The sequence below is a fragment of the Rhizopus microsporus genome (assembly GCF_002708625.1).
Source record: "Rhizopus microsporus ATCC 52813 unplaced genomic scaffold scaffold_12, whole genome shotgun sequence".
Taxonomy (NCBI): domain Eukaryota; kingdom Fungi; phylum Mucoromycota; class Mucoromycetes; order Mucorales; family Rhizopodaceae; genus Rhizopus; species Rhizopus microsporus.
Genome location: NW_019671927.1, coordinates 315,817 through 336,887, shown reverse-complemented (window position 1 = coordinate 336,887; position 21,071 = coordinate 315,817). Strand labels below are relative to the sequence as shown.

Sequence of the window (21,071 nt, the reverse complement as noted above, 5' to 3'; positions counted from 1 at the left end):
TTTTTTTTTTTTTTTTTTTTTTTCATTTTAAAAATGCCACTTGCAGATACGTATCGTAATAAAGAAAAAGGAAGCTTTGGCGTGTTGAATTTTCGCGATTTAGGAATCTCGACAGCGGACAACGCCGAAAACAAAAAGTAGGAGCACGATATGTTGATGCATGCACAATGCTTATTTATGTAGATATATAAAGGAAGGACTCATTTTTCGATCAGCTACACTAGATAATATGAGTCAAGAAGAGGTCGATGAATTTATCAAGGCACACAAAATCAAAACTATTCTAGATTTACGCACTGGGTACACATAAAGATTCATTTAGATATACAAAAGAGAGGAACTAAATATAGATTAGAATAGAAGGCAAAGGAGGATTACCTATCGACAAAAGCTTTCCTACTTCAGCACTTGATAACGTAAGTTTTTCTTTTTTTTTTTAAAAAAAAAAAAAGAGGAACATGTTTACTTATCTCTTTCACAGCTAAAGCCTACAGCCATGTTGAAAGAAGACATTGAGCCACGTGCCAAGATAAAAACAGAAGTAGGATCAGTAGGATCTACTTTGCGTAAAAAGTATAAAATCGACTTTGCTGGAAAGAATTTTCAGAGATACTGCGTTTTCGCTTCATGTCCACTTTCATTAAAGCTGTAAAAAAAAAAAGAAGGGGTCAATTTCTCAATGACAAATGTACTAAAGTATTTTACTGTGATAGATATGTCATCCTCTTGATGATATTTTGTCAGCGACAAAAGGCCGCTTATATCATCGGTAAAGAGATATTGTCCAAGATGGGCGTCAAACAAATGTATAAAGAGTTTGCTGTTTACTGTCAAGAAGAGATCCGTGAAGCACTCATGGTATTCACGGATCCAAGGAATTATCCTATTGAAATTCACTGTACGCAAGGAAAGGATAGAACAGGTATGGTTGCTGCCTTTGTTCTGTGTATCGCTCGCGTGCCTGAAGATATCATTGTAAATGACTATGCAAAGACACAAAAGGGACTAGCACCTGTGTATAAAGAAATGCTAGAAGATGTTAGACGAGCTGGATTATCGGATGATTTTGCTGAGGCTCCTCCTCAGGTATTTATAAACAAAGTATCTGCTCTCTCTCTCGTTTCTTATCCTTTTTCTATATAGTTTATGAGAGAATTGCTGGACTTCTTGAAGCAGAGGTACGGATCTATCGATAATTATTTTGATGCTATTGGATTTGGCGAAGAACTTCGTGAGCGAGTACGAAAAGCAATTTGTTTAAATCAATAAACTATAAAAGTGTTTTTCCAACTATATTTTGCGTAATCTCCTTCACATGTTGTTGTCATTGCAATTCAGCTGACGATTCTTTTAAATTACGTAGCTCATTGTAAAGCACAAAGTGCCCCATTTTATGACCAAACAAGAGATAAAGTAGGATATTACAAGCCCCACCTGACGCTCTGTGTGAAAGATATCCTAAATAAGAAATTTTTTGTTTCCGTCCATTGTATGATTTTTATTGAAGGGATTCCACTAATTTGATCTATATCGATTTCGGAACATTACCTTAAAAGGCTGCGCTGCCATGGCAGGTTCCTTTGATACAAATATCGTCATGGTAATAAATAAACGGAAAGAGTAAAGAGTAAACAATAAACATACACAGATACACAGAGGAAAATAAAGTAATTTTCTCACTGCGTTATTATTTCTTGTGTGCAAAGTAAAAAAGCCCTTGTGTTTATTTTTATCTATGATTTATCGAACGTTCCTACGATTGGACTATGATCTCTATTTATTCCCTGATTTCCCCGAGCGGAGTTCTTTCTTCTACTCCTCCCCCTTGTTTCTCATCCACACTAAAATAGTATATATATATCAATTGTTTCTTATTTTATTCTTTATTTAATGAAAAATGTCATTGCAATTTATTAGCTTGACGCCTGAAGAAGACGACTATGACTACAATAATAATTCTTTTGACCAAGAAGAAGAGACATACTGGATAGACGACTGCGAATGTCAAGAGAATCTTGCTACCATCCTACCTCTTAATCCTGAAGAATGCACAATAGATGAAGACAATCATATTCAATCAACAGATGTGCATGTATTCTTTGAAGAACTAGGCTATTTTACAGAAGAACCTGAACCTATTGATCCAACACGGGACTATGAAGCAGAAGCAAAATTATTATTAGAAGAACGAGACAAGACAAGAAAGAAGCATGTGGATTTAACCATGCCTTCTCTTGATGATACCCATACACCCTCTGGCATTTCTTCAACCTGCTCATCATTTCATGCTCATGACTTCACTGTCCCCTCAAATCATAAAATACCAAGCTACGTCTACGCAAGCCATCATACAGATCATCTTTCCATTCATGTTTAATATTTTGCATTTTATTTATATAAATTAAAAGCATCAGTAATTTTCTTTTGCTTCTTTTGGTAAACTCTCGTTCTTCTTCTTGATCACACCTAAATGAATTATACGATCGCCTGACATCGCTACAGGGTTTGAACTACGGCCAATGACCTATAATACAATAAGAACATATTTTACAAAAATAACAACACTTACAATGCCACTACAAGGTGCATAGTATTCTTCGACAACGTTACCAAATATATTCTTTATGCGAGCAATCAAATCATTCTTTCTAATGATTGTATTTACATTGGGGTACACTTCCAAAATACCACCCATTTTTGTATAAATCTATATTGCTTTTAGGCCATCAAGGCAGTTATTTTTTAAAAAATATAAACTTACCCAAAAGCCTTTAGAACAAAGGATAGTACTGGAGGGACCTTCCATTGTAGAATGTTGACTAGCCAATGCATACATTTCAAGATGATCCAATATACGCATTGTACCAATATAAGCCCATTGGACAAACTGAGTCTGGAACGACTGTGGGTTACCAATTTCGACTGTAATTGCCTTAATTCCTCTGGCGGACGCAGCTGATCTCAGTGTGCCATCTTGTCCTGAATTATGTAGCACGATCTGTGGTTGCTGTAATCTTGCCATCATAGCCGACACGGAATCATTCTATATAAAGACTATTAGAAAAGCTGATACATATATATATATATATATATATATATATATTGCTTTCTGGTTCTTACCATATCAGCTCTGACATAGTAAGAGTTGACTCTTCCAAAGCTTGCAGTATGCAAATCAATTAGGTAGTTGAATTGAGATATAACTTTATTCATTAATTGATAACAGTACACTTGTGAAGAAAACCCGTCTTCTCTTCCAGGGAATAATCGGTTCAAGTCTCTTCCATCTGCAAATTCTCTGGTGAATTTCAGATAGCCAGATACATTGACGCAAGGTACTGCTACCACCGTGCCACGAAGCTTATTCACATCAATTTCAGAGACAACCCTGATAGATATCAATCAGGTTGCCTCTCTTTTTTTTTCTTTTTCTTTTTTTTTACCTGTGTATGCATGGCACTCCGTTAAGCTCATTACCATGTACAGCTGCCGTAATACCTACCACGGGGCCATCCTCTGTACCTCTGCAAACAATAACAGGCAATCTGAGCCACTCTCCAAGGCCCTGTTGTACCATTTTGATCCAAACAGAGTGAATGCTGTGAACAGGAAAATCTTCAATGACTAACCGATCTCTGACAACAGGAGGAGGCACATCTGTGTCTCTGAATTCAAATAAGGGTGGTTCATAAAGTTGATTTGACTCTAGCTTGCCTTGAAGCAAATAAACGCTGCTACGGTTTTCTTTTGATATCGGTTGACTATCATAGACAACAAGGGACCCCTTTCTTCTTGGCTCACGGCGACGGCTTGGTACATCGTCCTCTCTTACGGCAGGAGTATTTGCAGTTGACGTAGGTTGATTGTTATTATTGATTGCAAAATAATCTGACATGGTTCCAATCGTCGAAGGCGCACCCTTGGGCTTTGACTCTGTCACCTGAATCGTTATCACCGTGGCCTCCTCTATGCCAAGAGAGGTTAGTGCCTATAACAAGGGATACTTCTTTATTTACCCAGATCACGGTGGCTCACGTTGCCTGTAGAATCAGATGATTGGATGACCATACTAGTCGGACTGGCGTCTTCATCGCGCTCGACACAGAGCGTTTGTCCGGCTTTGAGAACACCCTGATAGCCTTGAGGACTATTTTCGTCAAGACTGATGCGAACGTTGCCCTCGACGACATAAACAAGGGCAAAAGCGCCCAAGATTAATTTTCTACCTGTTTCACCATTTTCATTAGAAATAGGTTGACCAATCTTATCAATCGAGAATCGAGCCGTGCCTAGATCTTTTTTGATCAAGAACTGAAGGCTGGTGACAGGTGCATTGGTCACCCTACACGTTGTTTGCCTAATAAATACATTACTACCTGAACATGACGTATCAATCTCTTTCTTATTTACCATTCGCCGTTCCACGTATATGGAAATAAAGGTTTAATCCTGGTAGATGCTTCCTCTCCACGATGGTTTAGTTGAATAACAGACTTTTTGTTTCCAGTAGGTAAAATCACAGTTGTACTAACAGAAAGTAAGCTTAATTCCCCCTTTTTTCATATTAGTTCTACCAATCATATCCCAGGAACATTGGAAACATAAAGTCAGAGTCAATGACATTTTCACTCAATCTCCAAAAGAAAGAGTCTTGTCTATAATCCTTTTCTGGTGGATAGATACATATTTCATTAGTTTTACCTAGTCCATTCTTCCATGCTTGAGTGGCACTAGTATAGAGTCAATCGTTTGATAAGGAATAAATATATATATAATTTACCCCGGTTTGAGTATATCAACACGTACTAAGGTAGGCTCAGGCGAATCTACTTGGAGTATAGCTCCTTTGGGTACTTCCTCTATTGTTCTAGTCATTGATAGATTGATAAAAAGGAATAAAGCAGCAAAAAAGAAAAGAAAGAAATCAGAGCTTTAAATAAATAATACCAAGTCATGTGTTTTAAGGTTTGCTTTACTACTGGCTCAAATCTTAAAGACAACGAAAGACGCTGGAAATGAATTTTTGTTGTTACTAAAAAGGAGTGGGAGATATCAACGAAAGGTGGGAAAATATCATTCTTATTTAAATAACGCGTCATTTATGATTGTTTATCTACCTTTGACCATCATTTATATGTACGTTAACCATATGGTTACACTAATACGTTTGCCCAAGGAGAGTCTGCATAAACCTATTTGTTTTTATAAATCAATCTTTTTTCTTCTTTTTGTAAAGGCCAACTTGTGTGTTGTTTATCTTTTATTTGCAGACTTTATTTATAGTTGGTGTATCAAAAATATTCTATTTTGCAAATCACCTCCTTCTTTCTCTCTCTTTCTCTCGGAATCATCGGACCCTCCGCAAGCAGATGAACGTCAATCGCCGAATGATTTTATATTCATCATGGCCCAATCATTTACCAAATGCTGCTCTAATGATGATGAAAAAAAATGGTATAACTCGGGGTTTAAATATATTTCATCATATGAATCAACTATCTTCTTTTCCTTCTCTCTCTTTTTTTTTCTCACTCTCTTTTTCTTTCTTTCAATCAAACAAAATAGTTCAATGAAAATAACCCATGAATATTAACAACCATAGCAACAATAATACTAATAATAATAACCTAATGGACTTTAAAGTCTTGTCAAAGTACGATGATCTATTTACTGATGTATTCTTGGATAACTTGCACCTTTGGTTCGATACTATCAAGATGAATGATGAGCATCGAAGACCAAGAGTACCTAATGCAAAAATACTGAGCATCATTCAGAAAAATATACTAGAAAACTCGAGACTTGTGGATGCTATTAATGAAATATTAGAGCAAGTATTTTATTAGATTATCATACCTAGTCCTAACCTTCTTTCTCTTTATAGAATTGACTACTTTAAACACTATTTGTCCTTAAAGAATCCAAAACAGATACAAGAATTTGTTCAGCATATGAAACGTTATTTATACATGTAAGAAGTGAAAAATTTTTTTGTTGTGTCGGGGTAATTAAGATGTATAAAAAAAAAGGTACATGCCAAACGCAGGCTATGAAGTAAGCGATACGAACAGATACTCAGATAAAAGAGTAGAGGCATGCTTAGTAGCTACCAAGGATTGGCATGTCGGCGATGAGATGAAGTTTTTAACCGGCATGATCGCTACCCTTGATCCAGAGGATGATGCTGAATTAAAGAAAGGTAACAGGGACTTTAGTGTCATGTGGTCGGCAAGAAAAAATTGTACCTGTCTCTTCTTGGGTCCTGCAAGGTTTGCTAACCATGATTGTGATTCGAATTGTCAGGTAAGTTTGAAAAAAAAAGTAAACAACTGTATCTAATCACCATGTAGTTTATTGCACACGGCCCAAATTCGATTATATTTAAAGTAGTCAAGGAGATCAAGTGTGGTGATGAAATCACGGTATTTTACGGCAATCACTACTTTGGGGAGAATAATTGCGAGTGTAAATGCATCACCTGTGAGAAAAGAGGTACGGGTTATTTCACTATCCCATCCACAACCGAAGAGGAGGATACAAGAACAAATAAACGTCCTACACGAACAAGAAAACCCCCGGTTGCACATGAAGGTTTGTATAACTTTGTATAACAATAACAAAGATGCTGACGATATAAATAGACTATATTCAAATAACAACAAGCCGCCGAACAAAGCGTACTGTAAGCCAGTTGGAAGAAGACGACAGGGATGAAGAAGGGGAAGCGAACAAGAAGCTAAAGATGAGCATTGACTTTATCTGTAATCACGAAAGCAACAGTAAGAACGACGACACCACTCATTTGAATCTACTCGTGAATGCGGCTGTCATGGAGACCAAATATTTGCCAGAAAAGAATCAAGATGAACTAACCATCGTCGTCAACCCTGACCTGTACCCTTCTCACGATTCACCTCCTTTATCTACCAAAGCCGATTCAGCTGTCAGTTTATCGCCGAAAACTGAAAAGAAGGAATTTGACGATTTTGATTATTTGGATCCGTTTTTGGACGATGTATCCGACCTGTCATCCGTGTCGTCTAGCGTATTTGATGAAGAAGAAGAGGAGCTACAAAGACAAAAGAATGATGCAATCAAGAAAGCGAAAAAGGAAAAGGATTTATCATGTATTGCATGTAAGCGGCCTCTACAGGATATCCCACAACAAGTAGGCGCCGAAACGCATGAGCTCGCTACCTGGACATGGAGTCCAAGCGCAGTGTTTACAGATTGGTGCCCAAAGCGATGTCCTCGTTGCGAACGACATTTTATTATATTTAGGCAAGAATGGCCAGACAGAAAACAAAAGAAAATAGTGAAAAAGAGTAAAAGGAAAAAGATGAATAAGAAAATAATTGACCTTCCGCCGGCTATGGATCTTCTAAGCAGCCAACTAAACACACCCTCTGAACTAACCCCCTCCTCTGAATATGCTCCCTCTCCGTCTTTGGCAGAAGAAATAGAATTGTAAAAATATGCTTATATTATTGTACATAGACACACATACAAACATATACCATTTCTTAAATAAAAAGAGCAAAAAGAAAATATTTATTTAATCATCAATCACTGCCCAATTCTTTACAGCTTTGGTCACATAATTCAAAATCTTGCAGTTTTTCTTTTCAACAGTAACCTTGTTCGGCAGCTTATGTTCTAATTTTTGATAAGCCGTAAACTGAAGTGTAAAGAAATCAAGCTGACATCCGCCAAAACTCCAACCTTCGTCATCTACTCGGACACAACCGTTATGGGTCTTGCCATCAGGTAGCTTAACACCGTCGAGTTCCTTGACGTATAGTTTTGTACCAACATCTACATCATTTGAAGCAACACTGACCCAAGGCACCAAAGAATTATCATCATCACCGCCTAATCCATAAGGGTGATCACCTCGGTCGACCTTCAAGAAGGTATCGTCTCCGTGATCCAAATTGACCATGACACCATTTTTGAGTAAGCCAGTACCCTCCATCTGGAATTTTTCATAAGTCACCTTGGATACTTTAGCAATCGTATCACCATCTGTCGTCTTCAATTTCTTTGTCTTTGATCCAGTGAGTTTAACGACTTTGCCATTGTTTAGCATATCTGGGTCGCCTTCTTTTGGTATCCAGTACATTGTGAGGGTTGCCTTTTTGTAACATCCTTTTAAACCTCTTGGCCGTATTAATGGTTGACTTGTCACCATGGATAATAATACACAAAAAATAATGGCCAAAATACTCGATGATTTCATTGTTGTTATAAGGGAGAACCTGCTCTGGGTGATATATAAAAGATTGGAAAGGGGAATATACGATCAACGCTTAAAGAAAAAAGAAATGCATTGAATTTGCTACGACTTTATATACCAAGCAAAGGTGTAACAGAGTAATTAAGTAGCATTTTGCTATGTGCTTTTTTCATGACCTTAATTAATTCCCTTGTTTGTAAAATGCTTTCCTTAATTAATCGGGGGGAGCCATAGAGACCCATTAATTCCGATCCGGTCTTTTTGGCCAATTAAACAATTCAGGGACACAATAGCTCAGTCAGATGAGTCGTACGGGATCTAATTATGTCGTCTGTAATAAACTAACCAGGAAAACTTTTTCTTTTCTTTTTTTCTGCGCATTTGTTCAGCTAAGCCCAGCTTTTATTAATGAAAAGAATTTAAGCCATGACAATAAAGCTACTTGTGCTACGCATGCTTTTATTAAAGGCTGTATTGTTAATACTTTGACTACAGAAGGATTAATCAGAGTCTTTCAATTGATATCAAACCAAGTGACCTCGAATTCGATTTGTTACAATTGGTGTTCGCTAGTAATTCATTTCCCGTTTAGATTGTGTATAATAGTCTACCATGATTGGGTATAAATCAGAGATGATAGAGAGCAAATGAGCAATTTATTCTAAATTATGCCATGTGTGTACCTTGTTGTATAATGCGGGAATAGTTTTACAGAAAACGAATCAAGGAGAATATTTCCTAATCTAGTGATAACAATCAAAGCTTTTCTAATGATTCCTATTCACTATGGAGACTGGGTTCATAAAGAAATTGAAATACAAACAAAGATTACTATTATCTCAGCTGCAATAATGAATGAGATTATAATACTCGATTCAACACTTTGTAGGTGTTATATATATTTGTAGATATTCAATTAAGCACTACGATGCATCCGATTGGATAATGATGGGATAAAAAAGATGATCATACTGCTGCCATTACTTCTTTGGCTCACACTTAACGACAGCTTGTATCTATAAAGAATTAACTGATCGACCTATAGATACTTTATGCTTTTCTGATAAATTTATTAGGGTCATCTGTTTCTTAATGGTTTCCACATTGATTACACCAGATAAGTATGAACATGATAAGACTCACTTATTATAAAGCAATCTTTATATCTATTAAATAAAAAACAAAAAGACAAAGAAATAGGTACAATTTTAATGCAGAGTGACTGTAGAAATAACTTTGGCCTTTTTTCCATGTGTACATGCGTAGAATGTGGAGCATCAGTTAAAAACCTCTTTACACAGTATAGCAAAGATAATATTCGACTGACTACTTGTGTAATTAAGCTGTCTAATGTTTACAATAATAACATTAACTGTTTGATTAGGAACAATGTAATCAGTTTGCAGACAAATACATTGAACATGACTTTGTTGTCATATTTATCGACATGCTTCTTCATAAACCACAAGTCTATCGTCACATATTATTCAACAGAATAACAGAGCAAGATAGAGTAGAAGTAAAGCAAAATATGAAAATATTTATATTGTATTCACTGTTGGAGACATAGCCACACGTGTTTCGATTTGCTATTTTGCTTATTCTTTTTGAAGTGTGTATGTATATGTATATACTTATGACTTTCAACATTATATGCTCATACTTCCTTATAGATATCAAATGGTTTCGCTTAGAGAGACACTGTACAGAATATGACACAAGATTCATTGAACAGCCATTATCTTTTCAATACTTGTACATCTTGGCATTATGTATTATGGGTAAATGAAGTATTATTATTGCATATACATATATATATACTAAGTATATATTTATAGAGTTTGCCATGTTTCATTTAATCACTCATCTAATCATTTGGTTATCTTGTCTTAAGAAGCAAGAAAAGAGAATCAGATACAATTATGTATCAATGGCTCTTATCATATCAAGCTTTGGTAAAATGTTACTAATCTTGATGGTCATTTGGGATTATAAGCAACTTGAATATTCATGGTTGGTTAGTATTATTGTAATGGCATCTAATATAGAAGCATTATCAGGTATATTTATATATTTATTATGTATATATACATTAACCACTATTTAGTCTACTTGAATATGCCATATATACAAACATCCATCATTATCATATTAGGAACATTAGGCAGAATACTCGGACAATTCTTATTCTTATATATTACTTATTTTAATACTAGTTCAAAAAGCGTTTATTATTTTACTAAAGCTGGATGGATCAATTTATAAAAATAGGCTGCACATAAAATAAAAAAAACTCAACTCAAATTAATTGATTTGAAATGATAATCTACAAAAGAGCCATGAAAGGTCAATGGATTAAATTTACCAATTTCGAACTTGGCTATTTCTGTCATGTCTTTAGCATCGATCACAACAAGGTAACAACACTTTGCATGGTTAGCCAAACTGATCAAGACACCATCATCTTCATTATCAGAATTTGGGTGTGGCACAAAGATAGGCTCAGAGCAGCTGTAACCTCTTTCGCAATATCGGAGTATGGGGCCATCATTCATGTTTACTTTGACCAGTGCAATCGTAGAATCATCTCCTGAGGCCAATTGGCAGCCATAGACAAAACCATAAGGCTTGCTAGCGTATGCCTGATGAATTCGAGGGAATTCAACATTGGTAGCAAATGTGTCTACAGAGATGAGCTTCTGTTGGGGCAAGTTAATCGTATGTCTTACAAGATCGCCAAAATCGACTTGTTGCTGAGGAGGGTAGGTGAAACCATTGAGCTTGGTCGTTGCCTTTTCCGAGTCTTTTACAGGCATGCCACCAAAATTACGTACTTGATACATGATATTACCATCAGCAAAAGCAGAACAGTCAAGATGAAGAATCGTGTCCCCGTTAGGATTTTTGCTTTCGAATGCATTGGCTGTGTGAAAAGTGAAAAATTCGGGAGTAGGAATCGATGCGATGTGACCATTCTGTTCAGGGTAGTCTAGGTTTCGGCGGATAATGTGAAAGTACGTAGGTGTGTTTTCGAGCCATTTCATACATGAGACAGCAGTTCCTTGAAGAAGCATGTTTACTGCTTTGTCCTTGTACACAAGTGGTGATTCAGGCAGGATAACATAATTCTTGGTTAAATAGAAAGAGTGTATGTAGGGCGTATCGATCCCTGTTTGCTTGCTATCGCGTCTATGAGTAATATTGGCCAGGACAGTCGTGCTGCCATCTTTTGAAGTCTTGAAGACAGTGATTCTAGGAGCAGGAGCAAGATGCATAGAAAAATTGAAAATCTCTCCTGTTTCTGGGTCCAGCTGATGATGAGCAGCAGAGAATATGCCATCTAATTCAGCGTTGTAGGCTCCATAGTTAAAGATACGCTCGGGTACTATTTTTTGCATGGGAGATTATCAATCACAAGTTTTCTCTCTCTTCCCATTTGAACTTACCAAGTGTTTCTGCATGGATCTTTTGAAGTACGTTTGCATCCGTTTTTGCGACCAAGACTTTCTCAGACAGTGCATCGTCTTTATCCCAATGGATAGGTAGTGGGAAATTGGGTGTAGGCGTCACTCCAACAGAGAGTCCATCAGGCTTGCTTCTATTTCTTGGTGTAGGGCGAAGAACGTAGTTATCGACTCTTGAAAGAAAGCTTTTTATCCAACCAAAGAACGACATATCGCGAAGATGGCCAAAGAAGACGAGTCCTATACTAGAGCCTGCTTTGATGTTTTCTCTTAAAGAGTTGGCAGTGCATCGAGAATTATAAGTAACTTGCTGTGTATCACCTTTGATGACAATACGATGAACTACGGGCAATCCATCAAATGCATGACGAATACTGTATGTAGCTCCATTATTCTGCTTGATATTAAATATACCAGGGCCTGAAATCTCATGATAAATAGGTCAAACACAAATATACAATTTATCATTTCTTACCAATGCGATACATGATGCCATTCAGCCATATGGGAAGCTTACCACTGACGCACTTTAAATCAATTGGTTCTTGGCATTCAAGTGTGTTCTCCATGCAATTGGTTATTTGCATAGCAAGAAACTTTTTATAGTCTTGTGTATAGTTCTTGTAGAGTAAATACAGAATAAATCCTCCAGGCAAAAGAAGGAAGGTAACTAAAGCGATGACAAACATGATGGCAAAAATCAATCAAAGGATTAAAGAAAGAAGAGAAAGATAAACTATAGGGCCTCCTGTTTCTATAAGCATTTCATTATTCTTTTTTTTTTCATGCGCATCGGACGATTATTTCCTTTTTGGTATTTTTTTCACCGTAACTGTCTACGAACTTGCTTTTGTATGACAAATAAGATGTATATGCTGAACTTTTAGGGAATAATGCATATCCTGCTCTCTTTTTTTGTACAAGATATCAATTGTTAGAAAATTGGAGAGTAGTTTTGCATTAAAAATGGACATTTTTCTATACCGGGCTTGAAAGGTCATATATAGACAACATCAAGTCTATTTCAAAGAAAGAGCCATAACTGCTATTTATTTGCACTTATTTTCCTGTCAAGGTTGTCATCACAATATATCATGGACGCTCGAGAAAAAACAAAACAAAACAAAAACGGCCTGGAACGAAATAGTGTTTCATCCCAGAAAAATCCATAGATCAGGATGGGAAAGTGTGATCTCTCTTTATGAGTTAAGGGGACGTTAATGGAGGATTAAGATTATAAGTAAACCTGTATTGTGTATATTACATTCATTTCTATATGAAAATACTTGAATACATGCTTAGGACGAGGCAAAACAAACTTTATAGAAAACAAAGAGAGAGGGGAGGGAAACAGAGAGCAAGAAAACGTGCAAGCGCGCGTGGCGTGTGTGTATATATGACTTGAGAGTTTCAGCAAGTTCAATTTTCAACAAATTCCTGAGCTGTCAGGCACTATGTCAAGTCAAAAGAAAGAGAGAGAAAAAATAATTTCCTTTTGCCCTTTCATCTTTATTCATTGTTATCTTTGTTTTACTTTTAATCATGAATAAGATAGTACCTTATAATGCTGTTAAGCATCCTTCGTTCTCTAGATCGCAGCTTCAAAAGAACGTGACCACCTTGATTCGCTTCTGGAACACCAAATGTGTACAAGGTACTCCCAACGATGACAAACGAGATAAGCCGGGAATTTTTGAGGACACAGTGCCAAGTAGAAAAGACGATCAAGTTCTAACTGACAACATGGCCGATTCTCTCTTTTGCACATTGACCGATTCGGATCTTTTCTGTGGCCTCTTTGATGAGATGGACCGTATTGGAGGTGACATTGCGGCTTCTTTGGAACAGGGCAGTCAAAGTGAGTCGCTGCGTTGTGATGCAAGTAGCTTGGTAGCCAGTAAACAAGAAAGTGACGATATTGACAAGGAGATCATTGGAGATTTTTCGTCTGCTATAGATGAGGCTCTTCCTGAGGCATATTCTCCCGCTTCACAGGTTTCTCCCAAGGCGAGACGGATTAGCCTGAGTAAAGCGTTGAAGAAACCGCTCGTCAAGCTTTACAAGAAGGTAAAGAATGTGTTTGCAAAGCGCTTGGCCAAAAAAAGATCCATCGAGTTTGTTGTCAATAAAAGCTACACAAGTGACCCCGTAAGTGAGAGAAAGATGGGATATAAACCCTTTTGTTGACAATTTTCTATCTATAGGTCCCATCCTTGATAGCACATACCAACGATGATGAAGAAGCATGTTTTGGTGAGCAAAGTACTTGTAGTCAAGAAGAACTATCGACACCCAAGGAAACATCCTTCAGTCAATACTTTAATGAAGTCAAGAACGACGAGAAGTCCTCCCTGCTTGGTGAATCTGAGTCATACCCACGAGTGAACTTGATCTCGTACTTGGTCGATTCTGTTCAAGCCAAAGTAGGCGGTGGTAACTTGGGTATTGATACTAGCGAGCTGTATTCATCTCACAGCCAGATAAAATACATCAACTCCTCAGGGTGCTCACCAAGTGATTGCATGAACCGGTTTTCCATTAATGCACTGCTGGACAATTTACGGAGAATGTCGGAAGAGTTTCAAAGGCAAGATTTCAGCAGCGGTAGTTGTACGATCAGTAGCAACAATGGTAGTATTGACTATTATGACATTCCGGTGAAGCAATTGTCTGACAAGCATAATGTCGTGTCGTCTACGTGGAGCCGACCTTCTTCACAGGTGATCCTCAAACAACACACAAGTATCCATCAAGTTCGCTCTTGTGTCACTCACAGTCAGACCGAGACTGATCTTGAGTTTCAAGACCCTGTTCCTTATGTGAAAATCAACATGCAGCGTCATGATACTTCTTCAAGGAAATACAAGCTTCCAGAGATTGTTCTTGAAGACAGATTGCTTTACAAACGATCTGTCTCTGCGTATTCTGGTTTGAAAGATTACGACCTGGCATGGCAAAGCACCTTTCACAAAGAGCAACAAGACTTAGATAAACTTCAGGTGACCCTACAAAGGTAAATATATATATATTTATACATATATATATGAGCATCGTCGCTAATAGTTACATGTATGTAGTGTTTCTTGCGCACTTCATGAAATGATCCAGGTCAACCATCATTATGGTCAATTTGAATGTGACCCTTTGTTTCTTTGCTACTCTGATGACTGGCAGACGGAACCTGAGACAGAATGGGTAGATATTTTTAGAGAGATGGCAATCATGTTTGAAAGGGTTGAGGTGAGACAATGCATGTGTATGCATGTAGGGGTTATTCTAACATCCTTTTCTTTTTTCTTCTAGCTAACATCAGAACACGCCATCATTCTATTCATCTATACCAAGCGAATGATAGATAATTCTGGTCAGCACCTTTTTGATGGTAATTGGCAAAGTATCCTGATGATCTCACTCTTGACTGCATTCAAAGTCTGGCAAGACTATTCAGTCTACAACTCTGACTACTTGCAGATTTTCCCTAACCTCTCTGTTGAAACGATGTAAGATAAAGAAAAAGAATATATATTCATTTCAAAATACTGAGTCTTTCTTTATTTTATCTTATACAGAAATCAGATGGAGGTACAATTCTTAAAATACCTCGGCTGGAACGTGAATGTTGCATGCTCAGAGTTTGCAATGACTTATTTTCATCTAAGGCAATTTTTAATATAATTAATAACAGAGCCTCTTTTTTATGTAGTATTAAAGAGTTTATAGTGAATAAGCAATAAAAAGTGCTTGTATGCCTCTACTGGTTTTGACCATAATGGCATTCATGTAGTGAACATAGATAGACTCTGTTGCATATGTGTTTAAACGGCCCTTTGCTCTCATTAAAAGATCAACGCTCTAAGCAAGATTTGATTACCGCTAAAGCCAACCAAACACCCTAGGATTGTAAGCTCATTTGAAATGCGGCGTGTTTAAAGTGTATAAGAATCATATGCATATACTCCATCTCTTTTACTTGGCCTCAGGTAGATGTTGCATTATTGGATCATTGACGAATGGCCTATCAATGATTGATAAACAGCGATCTGTGAAAAATGACCCAGGTGCAACTAGAGAATCTGGTGGGGGTGGTGATGATTTTCCTGATACTATCTTTGCATAATATAAAACATTATGATGTCCATGGAGCGCAAAAATATGAGAACATGCCTGGAAGCTGGCTATCTGTTACATGATTGCGATATTGCCAAACAAATGGGTTTACTTCAGAAATAAAACAATATAACAAGATAGAGCAAGTGATTTATGTAAAGAGAGAAGAAAGAAATTGCTCTTTAAATACAAGAATAAATGCTGTTAACCAAGTGCACATTAGATATAACGCGTCATCGACAACTATAGGCTACATATGCCATGAATCAGTTCTGTGGGCTTAATACGAAGCACTATGTTAATATTTAAGATGGCTTTGGATTGTGTACGAAATACTTATTGATTATTTGACAATAAATGATGCTATCTTATTTAATATAAATGTAGAAATATGACACACAGTTTGTTATAGTTGCTCATGGGATTCAACTGCTGTCAAGTACTACATTACTAACTGCTGGGAACGCCTTTGTTTGGCTGATTTTCTTACATTATTGATTCGTTTTAATGCTTTCTTGACAGCATTAATATCAATATGCTGCATTGTATAAGTTTGCATCACCAAAGAAGCAGCACGCACCCAAACGCGATTGCTTAAAAACTCTCAGTAGCCATTTTGACTCTCTCTCTCTTTTACATTACTCTCACTTTTTTTTTACCCTTGATATCAAAAAGGGGTTTTTTAGTCTCTATTACTGACCTTTTGATCTCACCCGAGTGGTCTTTTATTGCGCTCAACAGGACGCTATATTAAATAATATCCGTTATTTTCAAAAAAATGCGACATTACCTATTAGAAGCGCTCTACAGTGCTTCCAAGAAGTAATGTCACAGCCAATCAAAATTAATGTCACTAGCCAAATAAAAATAGTGTCATTAGCCAATCAAAATCAATGTCATATTTTTAGAAATGTTGTCACTTGCGCCTGCTTAGAAATCAGGCACCATGATTCTTGGCACCTGAGAAATATAAACAGACAGTGAGTGCACTTTTCCTTTTGTTTTTTTTTTTTTTTTTTTCTTTTTCAAAACTTTACGATTCAACATGAGTACGATATTTCTATATGAAGATGGACATGGGAATGTTGTTGATGAGAACGGTGGTCCTGAGCCCATGGACTACATTGTTAATCAGAATTAATTTATTGTTGAGACTATTGCTACTCACACAGAGTACTTGGGAAATGCAGTCCCCAATGAGTCTTCTCTGACTTATCCGATGTTGGAAAAGCCAAAAAATGAAGATGTTCATATGAAGGAGGCAAAACCAAAACGAGAATATGTGCGCTATACAGTTCAGGATAAAGTTAGGTTTTTCGATCTGAAGATTGAAAAGTGTATGACTGCAGCAGCAGTAGCAGCAAAGCAGTTGGGCATTCACCCTCGAACAGCTTATAGATGGGTGAGCCAGTACAATGCGTGCCTTGACGGTATTTTTGGTAGCTGTAAAAAAGTAGGTCGTAAGTGTATCTTAACTAAAGAACATAAAACGACTGTTATCAACTTCATTGATGCTAATCCCTCTGCTACTGTTATTGAAGTAACTGAGCATTTATTGAAGCAATTTCATGATCTAAAAGTACTACGCAGCACTGTTAATAACTTTATGAGACGTGAATGCAACCTTTCGTTGAAAAAAGCAGAATTTCATTCTATTGAGAGAAACAGTCCAGCAAAGATTGAAGAGAGGCACAATTGGGTTTGCAAATGGGAAAATACAGACATGAACTTTCTGACGAATTGCGTGTTTCTTGATGAGTCTGCTTTTGATATAAATATGAAACGTTCAAGAGCCTGGTCCAATAAAGGCACTCGCGCTATTGTTACCAGGCCGATTACAAGAGCAAATACAACATCTATACTGGGTGCTATTTCTGCCTCGGGCTTGATTACCGTCGGCATAAAAAAAACCTAGACCTGCGAAGAAGAGAAAAGCTGATGGATACATAAGCTCAGGGACTGTTACTGGTCACTATATCAGTTTCTTAAAAACGACACTCGATGAAATGGACAAACACCCACATATGAAAGGCTATCATATTGTTATGGATAATGCACCAATTCACACCCATGAAAACATAAAGAAGTATATTGAGTATCGAGGATATAAATGTGTCTATCTTCCTACTTACTCTCCTGAACTTAACCCAATTGAACAATTCTGGGCAGTGGCAAAGAGTAAGGTCAAGCGTCATAGGTTTTTGCAGGAAGACACTTTGTCCAAGAGAATTACAGAAGCCTGCAACAGTGTGAAGCAAAGTCATTTCAAAGGATTCGTCTCGCATTCTTATCAGTGTTGGGACAAATGTCGAAACAGACGACCTATGTAATGACCCAAAACGGTGAGTGGCAAGACCAAAAAAAAAAATTCATAATCGTTTTTGTCTTATTCTTCGTTCCTGATTTTTTTTTTTTATCCTTAGCGAAACTGGAACCTGTTCGAATGGATCTATCGGATTTAACAGGACAATTTAATACGCAAGTATGTTTGGAAATTGTTAATGATTTTGGAAGGCAAACGTTTCAATTCCCTTCAAGTCGATAATAAGTTACTTTTTGTTCCATTTACAAAGTTTAATTGACACAATGTCATATTTATACTGTAATGACGTTTGGCTTTGGGAATGAACATGATCAGGAAAGGATTCTTTGAAATTTTTGAGATAGATCTTGTGAACCAAATTTTTCATGACAATCATTGAAACTTATTTGACTTTCTTTTAGTTTCATTAGACATGGTCATTTTTATTTTATCGGACGGTGGGTTGAAATTTTTTTTTTTAAAAGAGAGAGAGAGAAAGAGAATTTATTTCAAACAACCCAATGAATTTCGAAATAAATGATTTTTTCTTTACTAACACTGGTATGCTTCCTTGATAATGGCTTCGATCTTTCGATCGTTGTTTTTTCGTAATCCACTGGTTATGAGTCCTGTCATATCAGTAAGAATATTGTTCAAAGGAAGGTTGCCAATAATCTGCAATTCGTTTCCCAGCTCCTGTATCCTCCGGATGAAGTTGTCCACAGTAGTTCCTGTTGCACGAGATCTAATTGTTTCCAGATCATCCGACTTGATCAAAGCTTTGACACCATTACGTACGACTTGCGTGGCAATTTTTTGAAAAACCATTGACGTCAACTTCTCTTGAGACATACTGTGCTGAGTTGAGTCTTGATCCGAGAGAGTCCAAATCGTGCATGGTTGAAATTCAAGCCTTGAACCAAAATCCGATGACGCTCGACAGCGGGTATACGTAGAGAGATGGTGAAATTTGGATCGAATTTGCTTGAGCTGGTATAAGAACGGCATCGTTTGCGATTCACAGCAATGGTCGCCTGTCATCAAATTAAGAGCTTGCTGTCGGGATTTCTTATCCAAGAATATACGCGTACCAGAGCAGGGTGTGAAATGACTTGTCTCAGGTCCTAGATTCACCGAAACTTGGTCAATTCGCAAGCTGGAAGTTATCAAAAGATCGCAGGTTCGGCTAGAAATGTGGAGTTTATTTTGGCCATTTTCCATCGATGACAGCAAAACCACGTGCACGTAACCATACGGCGTTTCACTGGTCGGAAATGTGGAAGAAGCAGGCGTGAACCGACGTTCGTGATGAGCATCATCCAATGCGTATCGGCCATAGGGTTCAACTGTGTTGACAAGAAGGAACTGGGAATTGCTTTCAAGGATAGCACCAGCCAACAATTGAGAGCATACGTATCGCATTTCAGGATAAAGAAGCCAATCTTTGTTCAATAAAACGCCATCTTCCTTGGTAAACTCCACATAACTGTTTCTTAGCAAATGCTTGCCCATTTTCCTAAAAAGAAATTAAAGATCAGTCGATTTTCAAATGGCAAAAACATACAAGACACAAAATTTGACTTACGATTTCATTAAAGCAGCTTGTACAAGTATATCACCATCTATTGCTTCAAAGCTATGGCTGTGCGACACCCTCAACGGCATATACCACATACCAGCATCCGGATCTTCCATTATTGCGCTTGCAGTAGTTGGAGAAGCTAAGAAGTGATATTGTCGAGCAGGTGCCGAGAGAGTGATAGGCGTCCAGCGACCCAGTCTGGCGATAGACAGCTTGTCCACTTTTGTTTCTTCGGTTTCAGTCAACGCATCGCAAGTTGCCAAAATGGTGGATTCATAGTCCAAACACTTCCTTTTCTTTGATTTTAACGTTGATTGCGTGAGACATGTTGCTGAAGCACCGTCGAACTGTTCACTTGCAGAGACAGCAATGTCGTGAGCGTTCAGTTTACCGGATTCCACGAGGTCGTCAGATGAGTTACCACCACTGCTGTTGCTGGGATGAATGATTTTTTGATCTGCAGGAAGTGAAATGCAAAGACCGTGAACTGCCAGATGATTTCTGAAACCAACAGTTGACTTGTATAGGCGGTCACAAACAGGGCAACAGAACCCATCTGCTACTTTTTCAACCACTATTTTGCCTATATACAACAGGAAAATATTAAATAACACATGCAAAATAATTCATGCATAAACTTACTTTCACCAACGAAAACTTTGTCAATATGGGCATTCCTTTTGTGACTCTGAAGTTTCTTGTTTGTGTCAAATTTTGAGTCGCAAATATCGCAACAAACACTTGTCATGACAATACAAAGAAAAAAGAAAAAAAAAAAAAGTGATTTGCTATTTGCACACGTCGGTCGCACACGTCGGTTGAACATGCCAAGCGTGCAGTATCGTTCATAAACAACTAGAAAGTGTGGTTGTTTTAAAGAATATTATTGGCTATTTCAGATTTAAGGAGAAATGCTTTTATTTACTATTTATTACTCCTTTTTGAGATGTTTCCGTAGTTTACGCGTGAAAAAATCTTATGCATTAAAGACTTAGTCACTTCTAGGCATTAGATATCAATAAACCAAGTATGGATAAATTCTTTGGAATACTGATCTGAAAGGTTATATGTAACTAAGGTGTCGATATAGAATAGAGACTATGTTTTTATGCATTGTAAAAAAAAAGTACGCAGCATGTGTGTAACCGACGTGTGCAAATAGCAAATCCCAAAAAAAAGCGGTTTTGCTCAGCTCAACACCTATTGCTCGGCCCATAACTTTTTTTTTTATTACACGTAGATTCCATGCCTCGCAATGGGCTTGTTATCAGTGATAGTTCTGTGCCGTCGTTTTATTGAATAAATTTGATTTACTTCTCATGACATTGGCAATCGATGTGCTTCTAAAGGCACGAGAACACAGGATTTCCAAGTGGAAAC

The 21,071-nt window shown here is 37.3% G+C and overlaps 10 protein-coding genes across 10 annotated transcripts; 6 read left to right on the top strand and 4 right to left on the bottom strand.

Moving 5' to 3' along the window:
- Window positions 1-3: 3 nt before the first annotated feature.
- Window positions 4-1,765, top strand: RHIMIDRAFT_258251 (uncharacterized protein). Its single transcript, XM_023611333.1, has 6 exons — window positions 4-137; window positions 184-300; window positions 356-416; window positions 482-646; window positions 706-1,086; window positions 1,144-1,765. The coding sequence occupies exons 1-6, from the start codon at window positions 34-36 to the stop codon at window positions 1,267-1,269; spliced, it is 954 nt and encodes a 317-aa protein (XP_023464649.1). The 5' UTR covers window positions 4-33; the 3' UTR covers window positions 1,270-1,765.
- A 105-nt stretch (window positions 1,766-1,870) lies between these two features.
- On the top strand, window positions 1,871-2,542 carry RHIMIDRAFT_27438 (uncharacterized protein). Its single transcript, XM_023612455.1, has one exon. The coding sequence runs from the start codon at window positions 1,898-1,900 to the stop codon at window positions 2,375-2,377; it is 480 nt and encodes a 159-aa protein (XP_023464648.1). The 5' UTR covers window positions 1,871-1,897; the 3' UTR covers window positions 2,378-2,542.
- Window positions 2,411-4,875, bottom strand: RHIMIDRAFT_239087 (uncharacterized protein; the record flags this gene model as incomplete). Its single annotated transcript, XM_023609098.1, has 9 exons — window positions 2,411-2,524; window positions 2,570-2,707; window positions 2,762-3,043; window positions 3,121-3,388; window positions 3,444-3,966; window positions 4,017-4,357; window positions 4,411-4,527; window positions 4,575-4,730; window positions 4,781-4,875. 9 exons carry the CDS (start codon window positions 4,873-4,875, stop codon window positions 2,411-2,413), a joined length of 2,034 nt encoding a protein of 677 aa, XP_023464647.1.
- A 300-nt stretch (window positions 4,876-5,175) lies between these two features.
- On the top strand, window positions 5,176-7,513 carry RHIMIDRAFT_27427 (uncharacterized protein). Its single transcript, XM_023612445.1, has 5 exons — window positions 5,176-5,830; window positions 5,885-5,971; window positions 6,030-6,303; window positions 6,351-6,591; window positions 6,642-7,513. The coding sequence occupies exons 1-5, from the start codon at window positions 5,583-5,585 to the stop codon at window positions 7,469-7,471; spliced, it is 1,680 nt and encodes a 559-aa protein (XP_023464646.1). The 5' UTR covers window positions 5,176-5,582; the 3' UTR covers window positions 7,472-7,513.
- A 42-nt stretch (window positions 7,514-7,555) lies between these two features.
- On the bottom strand, window positions 7,556-8,122 carry RHIMIDRAFT_244804 (uncharacterized protein; the record flags this gene model as incomplete). Its single annotated transcript, XM_023610113.1, has 1 exon — window positions 7,556-8,122. The coding sequence occupies one exon, from the start codon at window positions 8,120-8,122 to the stop codon at window positions 7,556-7,558; it is 567 nt and encodes a 188-aa protein (XP_023464645.1).
- Window positions 8,123-9,275: 1,153 nt separating this feature from the next.
- Window positions 9,276-10,017, top strand: RHIMIDRAFT_27410 (Arv1-domain-containing protein). Its single transcript, XM_023612437.1, has 3 exons — window positions 9,276-9,570; window positions 9,621-9,850; window positions 9,910-10,017. The coding sequence occupies exons 1-2, from the start codon at window positions 9,448-9,450 to the stop codon at window positions 9,804-9,806; spliced, it is 309 nt and encodes a 102-aa protein (XP_023464644.1). The 5' UTR covers window positions 9,276-9,447; the 3' UTR covers window positions 9,807-9,850; window positions 9,910-10,017.
- A 513-nt stretch (window positions 10,018-10,530) lies between these two features.
- Window positions 10,531-12,389, bottom strand: RHIMIDRAFT_285388 (putative carotene-dioxygenase; the record flags this gene model as incomplete). The annotated part of the gene is made up of 3 exons (XM_023613275.1): window positions 10,531-11,621; window positions 11,683-12,120; window positions 12,176-12,389. 3 exons carry the CDS (start codon window positions 12,387-12,389, stop codon window positions 10,531-10,533), a joined length of 1,743 nt encoding a protein of 580 aa, XP_023464643.1.
- A 734-nt stretch (window positions 12,390-13,123) lies between these two features.
- Window positions 13,124-14,055, top strand: RHIMIDRAFT_27376 (uncharacterized protein). Its single transcript, XM_023612406.1, has one exon. It carries the CDS (start codon window positions 13,243-13,245, stop codon window positions 13,885-13,887), a length of 645 nt encoding a protein of 214 aa, XP_023464642.1. The 5' UTR covers window positions 13,124-13,242; the 3' UTR covers window positions 13,888-14,055.
- A 681-nt stretch (window positions 14,056-14,736) lies between these two features.
- RHIMIDRAFT_27389 (uncharacterized protein) lies at window positions 14,737-15,537 on the top strand. Its single transcript, XM_023612419.1, has 4 exons — window positions 14,737-14,940; window positions 15,004-15,200; window positions 15,270-15,359; window positions 15,412-15,537. Exons 1-4 carry the CDS (start codon window positions 14,800-14,802, stop codon window positions 15,425-15,427), a joined length of 444 nt encoding a protein of 147 aa, XP_023464641.1. The 5' UTR covers window positions 14,737-14,799; the 3' UTR covers window positions 15,428-15,537.
- A 2,716-nt stretch (window positions 15,538-18,253) lies between these two features.
- RHIMIDRAFT_314386 (uncharacterized protein) lies at window positions 18,254-20,439 on the bottom strand (the record flags this gene model as incomplete). Its single annotated transcript, XM_023614931.1, has 3 exons — window positions 18,254-19,625; window positions 19,695-20,274; window positions 20,334-20,439. 3 exons carry the CDS (start codon window positions 20,437-20,439, stop codon window positions 18,662-18,664), a joined length of 1,650 nt encoding a protein of 549 aa, XP_023464640.1. The 3' UTR covers window positions 18,254-18,661.
- Between the last annotated feature and the right edge of the window lie 632 nt (window positions 20,440-21,071).